At 54.1% G+C, this 9567-nt stretch overlaps 1 protein-coding gene across 1 annotated transcript in view; it reads left to right on the top strand.

The window, feature by feature from the left end:
* The first annotated feature begins 3517 nt into the window (after nucleotides 1-3517).
* Nucleotides 3518-9567, top strand: part of LOC144248679 (mitogen-activated protein kinase 4-like) — a 28698-nt gene continuing 22648 nt past the window's right edge. Inside the window, exon 1 of the mRNA XM_077790699.1 lies at nucleotides 3518-4215. Coding sequence (XP_077646825.1) covers nucleotides 3670-4215 — 546 coding nt within the window. The 5' untranslated portion in view covers nucleotides 3518-3669. The remainder of the gene's footprint in view (nucleotides 4216-9567) is intronic.

The following is a 9567-nucleotide window of genomic DNA, read 5'->3' as shown; positions in this document are numbered from 1 at the left end:
CATTTTAATTTTTTATTTTATTTCATTTTATTTTATTTTATTTTATTTTATTTTAATTTAATTTAATTTAATTTTTTTTAATTTTAATTATTTTATTTCATTTAAAATTTTTTAATTAATTTTATTTTATTTTCATTTTAATTTTTTATTTTAATTATTTTATTTTATTTCATTTCATTTCATTTTATTTTAATTTTTTAATTTTATTTTAATATTTTAATTTCATTTTAAAAATTTTAATTACTTTTATTTTATTTTATTTCATTGTATTTTAATTTTTTATTTTATTTTAATTATTTTATTTCATTTAAAAATTTTTAATTACTTTTCTTTATTTTATTTTATTTTATTTTATTATTTTATATTATTTTATTTTATTTTATTTTATTTTACTATTTTATTTTATATATTTTTTTATTTTATATTTTATTTTATTATTTCAGTGTTCCTCCTCTGGGCAGCACTGAGCCCAGTGGGTAACCTGGGACCTCCCTGCGCAAGGTCACGGCCCCTGTGCAGCCGGGTGGTCCCACAGGTCCCCCCAAGCTGGAAGGACCCTCAGAGGTGTCACAGGGGAGATACTGGGTGCAGCAGGACATCAGGGGTGTGTGGGAGCAGGACGGGGCCAGGCTCAGGCAGGAGAGGCGTCCTTGCTCCTCCAGACCCCCACACAGCTGCAGGGAGACGTGGTGCAGTCAGAACTTTGTGCTGACCATCTGGGAGGAGAAGCCCAGCTGTGCCCTCCCGCTTCAGGCCGTCTGCTCCATCCCGGGTCCAAATCAGGTGAAAGCCACTGGGGAAAACTTGGAGTGCTTTGAGGGTCTTTTCCCTGCTGGAGCAGCTGTGGAAATGGCTCCTTGCCCGTGGCCAGGTCCGCGTGGTCACCTGCCACCCGACCAGGACATTTTGCCAGGAGGATCCCTGAGATGATCCACCCGACCAGGACATTTTGCCAGGAGGATCCCCCAGGTGATCCACCCGACCAGGACATTTTGCCAGGAGGATCCCCCAGGTGATCCACCTGACCTGGACATTTTCCAGGAGGATCCCTGAGATGATCCACCTGACCAGGACATTTGCCAGGAGGATCCCCCAGATGATCCACCTGACCTGGACATTTTGCCAGGAGGATCCCTGAGATGATCCACCTGACCAGGACATTTTCCAGGAGGATCCCTGAGATGATCCACCTGACCAGGACATTTTGCCAGGAGGATCCCTGAGATGATCCACCTGACCAGGACATTTTGCCAGGAGGATCCCCCAGATGATCCACCTGACCTGGACATTTTGCCAGGAGGATCTCCGAGATGATCCACCTGACCAGGACATTTGCCAGGAGGATCCCCCAGATGATCCACCTGACCTGGACATTTTCCAGGAGGATCCCCCAGATGATCCACCTGACCAGGACATTTGCCAGGAGGATCCCCCAGATGATCCACCTGACCTGGACATTTTCCAGGAGGATCCCCCAGATGATCCACCTGACCTGGACATTTTCCAGGAGGATCCCTGAGATGATCCACCTGACCAGGACATTTTGCCAGGAGGATCCCCCAGATGATCCACCGGACCTGGACATTTTCCAGGAGGATCCCTGAGATGATCCACCTGACCAGGACATTTTCCAGGAGGATCCCTGAGATGATCCACCTGACCTGGACATTTTGCCAGGAGGATCCCCCAGATGATCCACCCGACCAGGACATTTTGCCAGGAGGATCCCCCAGATGATCCACCTGACCAGGACATTTTGCCAGGAGGATCCCCGAGATGATCCACCCGACCAGGACATTTTGCCAGGAGGATCCCTGAGATGATCCACCTGACCTGGACATTTTCCAGAAGGATCCCCCAGATGATCCACCTGACCAGGACATTTTGCCAGGAGGATCCCTGAGATGATCCACCTGACCTGGACATTTTGCCAGGAGGATCCCCGAGATGATCCACCTGACCAGGACATTTTCCAGAAGGATCCCCCAGATGATCCACCTGACCAGGACATTTTCCAGGAGGATCCCTGAGATGATCCACCTGACCTGGACATTTTCCAGGAGGATCCCTGAGATGATCCACCTGACCTGGACATTTTCCAGGAGGATCCCTGAGATGATCCACCTTACCTGGACATTTGCCAGAAGGATCCCCCAGATGATCCACCTGACCAGGACATTTTACCAGGAGGATCCCCCAGATGATCCACCTGACCTGGACATTTTGCCAGGAGGATCCCCCAGATGATCCACCTGACCAGGACATTTTCCAGGAGGATCCCTGAGATGATCCACCTGACCAGGACATTTTCCAGGAGGATCCACCAGATGATCCACCTGACCAGGACATTTTCCAGAAGGATCCCCCAGGAGCTGGGATCCTCTGGCTGAAGGCACAGCCCAGCAGAGGTGAGGGTCTGCTGTGGTGCCAGCAGCTGCAGCTTGGTGGGAGACTCCTCAGGCGTGAGGGGCAGGCAGTCAGGGATGTGGGGCTGTGCTCCAGAGATGGTTCAGCCTGCTGCCCCCGCTCACCCGGCTCCTGGTGCCCACACGCACCGCTTGGTGTGTGAGACAACAAACTTTATGTCCTTCACCCCTGAATATGTGTGCATTTACCTGCTCAGCCGTAATCCCACAGCATCCAGGGGTGGCATCCCCGGGCTGCTGCCGAGGTGGGACCTGAGTTCGGGGTTGTCACATCCTCACAGACACTTCCAAAGGGTTTTTGCAAAGCTGGAAAGCTCCATGGCTCTCTCACCTGCCTGGCAGGGAGGGTTTGTCGTTTCTGTGCTGTTTCTGCCGTGTGCTTTGCATGGGTGGTTGCTGACATGACACGCTCTACAGCCACTGCAAATTGCTCTGTTACATTTTCAAGAAAATTAAAAAAAAATAAATAAATAAAAAGGCAGCAGCAAAGGGGAAAGGGAGAGTTACAGCTCTCTGCATCTTACAAATGGAAAAGGGAAAATTAAGCAGCTGAAAAATGCTGGTGGTGCTGCGTGCCTTGGGAGGGGATAACTGATGATCCTCTGAAAGGTCACGGCTTTGCTCATGGTCAGCCTTCATCGAGCTGGTACATGGGCAGGGAATGAGCAGCACTGGCATCAAATGGATCCTTCTCTTCTCTTCTCTTCTCTTCTCTTCTCTTCTCTTCTCTTCTCTTCTCTTCTCTTCTCTTCTCTTCTCTTCTCTTCTCTTCTCTTCTCTTCTCTTCTCTTCTCTTCTCTTCTCTTCTCTTCTCTTCCCTTCCCTTCCCTTCCCTTCCCTTCCCTTCCCTTCCCTTCCCTTCCCTTCCCTTCCCTTCCCTTCCCTTCCCTTCCCTTCCCTTCCCTTCCCTTCCCTTCCCTTCCCTTCCCTTCCCTTCCCTTCCCTTCCCTTCCCTTCCCTTCCCTTCCCTTCCCTTCCCTTCTTTGATAGAGATCTCAGTTTCTCTATGCTGCTCGGAAAGTCCGTTTAAAACATTTAATTTCTCTGCATGTTTGTGTATCCTCAGCTTCATTTTCACGCTGTGTGGTCTCGAAGTGATGGGCTGAGCGCGAGGCCCCTCTCCAGGCACCCGTGAGTAGCAATGAGGGGCTCGTTTTCCAGCCGCGTGTCTGACCCGCCCGCCCTGGGACGTCCCCGGCTTTCCGAGTGACGAGCGGCGGAGCGGGGAGAGCCGGAGCGCGCGATGGCAGAGAAGTGCGACTGCATCGCCAGCATGTACGGCTACGACCTGGGCTGCCGCTTCGTCAACTTCCGACCGCTGGGCTTCGGGGCCAACGGGCTGGTGCTGTCCGCCCTGGACAGCCGCAGCTGCCGCAAGGTGGCCGTGAAGAAGCTGACGCTGGGCGATGCCCGCAGCGTCAAGCACGCCTTCCGCGAGATCAAGATCATCCGCCGCCTGGACCACGAGAACATCGTCAAGGTCTACGAGGTGCTGGGCCCCAAGGGCGCCAAGCTGCGCGGGGACTTCTTCAAGTTCAACATGGTGTACATCGTGCAGGAGTACATGGAGACGGACCTGGCGCGGCTGCTGGAGCAGGGCAAGCTGGCCGAGGAGCACGCCAAGCTCTTCATGTACCAGCTGCTGCGCGGGCTCAAGTACATCCACTCGGCCAACGTCCTGCACCGCGACCTCAAGCCGGCCAACATCTTCATCAGCACGGAGGACCTGGTGCTGAAGATCGGCGACTTCGGCCTGGCCAGGATCGTGGATCAGCACTACTCACACAAGGTAAGCAGCGCCCGGCTGGCCAGGCGCTTGTGGCGTGATGTGGCTGGGCCGTGGGGGATCTTCCAGGGGAACTGGAGCCTCTTTGGGCAGCTGTGAGCCCTGCTGGGTGGTCACTGCTGGTGGCTGCTCTGCCCCAAGCCACGACACGTGTCCAGGGAGTCACGGTTTGGGTGGGAAGGGACCTTTAAAGCTCATTCAGCCCAACCTCCCAGCAAGGAGCAGGGACACCTTCCACTGGAAGGGGCTGCTCAGAGCCCTGTCCATCCATGGTTTCTGGGCACAGCCCATGCACTGAGCTCTGCAAAGAGGGCAGGGGAAGGATTTGAGTGTCCTTCAGCTGCCTTGCATTGCTTTATGCTGTGTATATCAAACGCACGCTCAGGTATTTTGTTCTGTCTCAGCAGTGCACTGTGGGGAGGCGTGTGTTTGCTTGATTTACTCAAATTACTAAGCTCTGTGTTCCTTGCTCTGCTGCTGTTAAAAAGCACAAGCTGCTGGAAGCACGCGGAGAGGGGACCCGGCATGTCCACACCCACTCTGCTGGGCTTTGTCCTCTCTTCGGTGCCAACCAGCTTCTTAAAAACCTGATTTCGTTTGAATTACATTCATTTAACATAGGGGGAGAGGAGTGGGTCTTTGAGGCTCAGCCAAATCCTTTCATCTGAGGTCTGGATCCAAATGACACATGAAGTTCTTTGCTGCTTGGCACTCAGCATCATGAAGCCACAAAAACATGAGTGACCGGGGCAGCCTGCAGTGCTGGCAGTGGGCAGGCGGCGTGGGAGGCAGGGAGGGAGGGATAATGGCTGAGAAGGCTCTGTAACACACAGTCCTGGTGCTAATGGATCCTGAGCGCAGCTGCAGATGTGAATTGCAGGTTGCCTTCCAGGCTGGGGCTCCTGAGCAGTGGAGGAGCGTGGCAGAGGCTCCGTCAGCCCGTGGGCCCGCGCGTTGCTGGGAGAATGCAAAGCCACGGCGTGGTCTGCAGCTGGCTTCTGGTTAAAGCCACTCTTTGGTGCTGTGAGATCACATGGAATCTGTTCTCTAGAGCTGGATGTGCCTGGGCGAGGCTGGGGTCCTGCATGGATCTCTTCTTGTGCCTGTGCCGAGGTTTAAATGCGCTTTGCATTTACCAGTGGGTTCCTGCCCGTTGTTCTGGGAAGGGAAAGCAGCAGAGGATGGCAAAAAGACAATCTCACAATCCTGCGCTGATTTATTCTGGATATGAGTCTGGGATGTGGGGAGAAACAGAGCCTGGGGAAAAGGAATGAAGCTGCAGGAAGCAAGCACGGGGTCCCTGTCACACTGCCTGCCCTTCCTGTGCTCCCTTCCTCACTCATTATTTATGCCCCAGCTCAGGAAGAGGCTCCCGGCTTTTCAAACGTGTGATTTGTTTGTTTTAAAGTCAGGTAGCTCCCAGAGAAAACCCCTGCAAACAAGGCAGGCTACATGAACACAGAAAGCCTCTGATTTAAGGACAACTGTGTTGTCAAAGACTGTGGGGTCGGGGCAGGAGTCATCTGCTGGTGTCTGCTGCGGAATTATTGTTATTTCTAAGCAATCCTCTGTCGCATCAATAACAGCCAGTGCAGTGGAAGGAGCTGTCAAGGGCTGCAGCTTCATGTTGGTGTTTAACTCTGGCAGATGCCATGGCACGAGCATGTCCAGCTCCTCACGGGGTGGGAGGCTGGAGGATCAGTGCAAAAAAGCCCATGTGAGTGTGCAGAGAAAGCTGGAGGCTGCTGGGAGCAGAGCTGGGAGCAGCAGGTAACGTCAGCCCTTGGTGATCCCTGGTGGTGGCAGGGCTGGGCTTGCTAAAGCTGGGTTTGCCCGGGCTGGGTTTGCCAGGGCTGGGTTTGGCACAGCTGGGTTTGCCACAGCTGGGTTTGCCACAGCTGGGTTTGCCCGGACTGGGTTTGCTAAACCTGGGTTTGTCACAGCTGGGTTTGTCACAGCTGGGTTTGCTAAAGCTGTGTGTACACAGGGCTGGGTTTGCCAGAAGAGCTGGGTTTGTCAGGGCTGGGTTTGCCAGGGCTGGGTTTGCTAAAGCTGGGTTTGCCAGAGCTGGGTTTGCCAGGGCTGGGTTTGCCAGGGCTGGGTTTGCCAGGGCTGGGTTTGCCCGGCTGGGTTTGTCAGGGCTGGGTTTGCCCGGGCTGGGTTTGTCAGGGCTGGGTTTGCTAAAGCTGGGTTTGCCAGGGCTGGGTTTGCCAGAAGAGCTGGGTTTGTCAGGGCTGGGTTTGCTAAAGCTGGGTTTGCCAGGGCTGGGTTTGCCAGGGCTGGGTTTGTCAGGGCTGGGTTTGCCCGGGCTGGGTTTGTCAGGGCTGGGTTTTTCAGGGCTGGGTTTGTCAGGGCTGGGTTTGCCACAGCTGGGTTTGCCAGGGCTGGGTTTGTCAGGGCTGGGTTTGCCCGGGCTGGGTTTGCCTGGGCTGGGTTTGTCAGGGCTGGGTTTGTCAGGGCTGGGTTTGCCAGGGCTGGGTTTGCCACGGCTGGGTTTGCCCGGGCTGGGTTTGTCAGGGCTGGGTTTTCCAGGGCTGGGTTTGCCAGAGCTGGGTTTGCCCAGGCTGGGTTTGCTAAACCTGGGTTTGTCAGGGCTGGGTTTGCCAGGGCTGGGTTTGCTAAACCTGGGTTTGTCACAGCTGGGTTTGTCACAGCTGGGTTTGCTAAAGCTGGGTTTGCCCGGGCTGGGTTTGCCAGAAGAGCTGGGTTTGTCAGGGCTGGGTTTGCCAGGGCTGGGTTTGCTAAACCTGGGTTTGCCAGAGCTGGGTTTGCTAAAGCTGGGTTTGCCAGGGCTGGGTTTGCCAGGGCTGGGTTTGCCAGGGCTGGGTTTGCCCGGGCTGGGTTTGCCAGGGCTGGGTTTGCCAGGGCTGGGTTTGCTAAAGCTGGGTTTGCTTGGGCTGGGTTTGCCAGAAGAGCTGGGTTTGTCAGGGCTGGGTTTGCCAGGGCTGGGTTTGCTAAACCTGGGTTTGCCAGAGCTGGGTTTGTCAGGGCTGGGTTTGCCAGGGCTGGGTTTGCCAGGGCTGGGTTTGCCAGGGCTGGGTTTGCTAAACCTGGGTTTGCCAGAGCTGGGTTTGTCAGGGCTGGGTTTGCCAGGGCTGGGTTTGCCAGGGCTGGGTTTGCCAGGGCTGGGTTTGTCAGGGCTGGGTTTGTCAGAGCTGGGTTTGCCAGGGCTGGGTTTGCTAAACCTGGGTTTGCTAAAGCCGGGTTTGCCAGGGCTGGGTTTGCTAAAGCTGGGTTTGTCAGAGCTGGGTTTGCCAGGGCTGGGTTTGCCAGGGCTGGGTTTGTCAGGGCTGGGTTTGCCCGGGCTGGGTTTGCCAGGGCTGGGTTTCCCCGGCTGGGTTTGCTAAAGCTGGGTTTGCCAGGGCTGGGTTTGCCCGGGCTGGGTTTGCCAGGGCTGGGTTTGCCAGGGCTGGGTTTGTCACAGCTGGGTTTGCCAGGGCTGGGTTTGCCCGGGCTGGGTTTGCCCGGGCTGGGTTTGCCAGGGCTGGGTTTGCCAGGGCTGGGTTTGTTAAAGCTGGGTTTGTCAGGGCTGGGTTTTTCAGGGCTGGGTTTGCCACAGCTGGGTTTGCCAGGGCTGGGTTTGCTAAACCTGGGTTTGCCAGGGCTGGGTTTGCCAGGGCTGGGTTTGCTAAAGCTGGGTTTGCCAGGGCTGGGTTTGCCAGGGCTGGGTTTGTCAGGGCTGGGTTTGCCAGGGCTGGGTTTGCCACAGCTGGGTTTGATGGGATGTGGCCCTGCCTTTGATGTCCAGCGCTTTGGAGATGGCTCAGGGAAATCAATTCCTTTCCCTGTTTCCCTTTCAAGCTCTGCTCCCCTGCAAGGCTCGCTCGGACTGATGAGCTCCGTGCTCTGGCAGGAGGCAGAGCAGTGGAGCATCCCGGGTCTGAGGCTTCGGGACCCCCCTGATACCTTAGAGTTTTAGCTTTTATATTTTTCAAATCCCATACTGCTTTGGTGCATAGCTCCAAACTCTATATAAAGTGTTGTCTCCTGTCTCTACATTTTGGGCAGGCAGAACAATCCCTCTGGGCCTGAGACCCAGGGACACCCTACAGCCTCAGGCCCTGAAAAGTACAAAGAAAAGTGAGTTGTGGGGAAGCAAACTGGGGGAATATGACTTCATTTCCTGAAGCTGTAATTGGAGGGTTAGCCCCTGATATGTAAAAAGACCAAATTTAAAATTGTGTGAAAAATTCATCCACCCTGTGTGAGGCCTCCGGGAGGCTTTGACTGCCCAAGGTGCAGCTATTGAGGGCCTTTAATAAATGCCCACTTTATTCTCTTAATCTTTGGCCTCTGTCCCAGGCAGCCAGCCCAGGGCACGGGCCTGAGCACAGCAGGGATGCTCACAGCCCAGACCTGGTGCTCCAGCCAGTGCTCGGGCAGAGGCGCCCACAAGCAGATGAAATCCTGCACCCTTTGGGCAATTAACTACCCCAAAGACACAGCAGATCCAAACCTCTGAAGGCAGCACAGAGCTGCGCCTCTGTTTTCTGGTAGCCTGTGAGGCGAGGAAGGGTTGTCTTAAGCGTGTGGATTTTTTTTTTCTCTTAGCATGTTTTGTGTCTGGAATGTGCTTGCACTAATGGCTGGGCTCTGCTAACACAAACAATTGCAGGTTGTGGTGTTGTCTCAAAGGTCACACCTCTTCTGACCTGATGATTCTCAAACCCCAAACCATCCTGCAGAGTGTCAAAACGGCAGATGTGAACCACGCTGGGTTGTGAGCAGAATTTCAAACACAGCTTGGAATACACCTATCATCCTTGCCTGGTGTGACTTTCCTCAGCCAAACACTGGGTTGGGATAACGTGGTGGGAATGGAGAGCTCCCCATCCCTGGGGTTTGTTTAGCTGGGATAACGTGGTGAGAATGGAGAGCTCCCCATCCCTGGGGGATGCTGAGCTGGGATAACGTGGTGGGAATGGAGAGCTCCCCATCCCTGGTGTTTGCTGAGCTGGGATAACGTGGTGGGAATGGAGAGCTCCCCATCCCTGGGGTTTGTTTAGCTGGGATAACGTGGTGGGAATGGAGAGCTCCCCATCCCTAGGGTTTGCTGAGCTGGGATAACGTGGTGGGAATGGAGAGCTCCCCATCCCTGGGGTTTGTTTAGCTGGGATAACGTGGTGGGAATGGAGAGCTCCCCATCCCTGGGGTTTGCTGAGCTGGGATAACGTGGTGGGAATGGAGAGCTCCCCATCCCTGGGGTTTGTTTAGCTGGGATAACGTGGTGGGAATGGAGAGCTCCCCATCCCTGGGGTTTGTTTAGCTGGGATAACGTGGTGGGAATGGAGAGCTCCCCATCCCTGGGGTTTGTTTAGCTGGGATAACGTGGTGGGAATGGAGAGCTCCCCATCC

The sequence above is a fragment of the Lonchura striata genome, unplaced genomic scaffold (assembly GCF_046129695.1).
Source record: "Lonchura striata isolate bLonStr1 unplaced genomic scaffold, bLonStr1.mat Scaffold_251, whole genome shotgun sequence".
NCBI classification, from domain to species: Eukaryota; Metazoa; Chordata; class Aves; order Passeriformes; family Estrildidae; genus Lonchura; species Lonchura striata.
The sequence above is the reverse complement of the archived record's forward strand: the minus strand, read 5'-3'. Positions and strand labels throughout refer to the sequence as shown.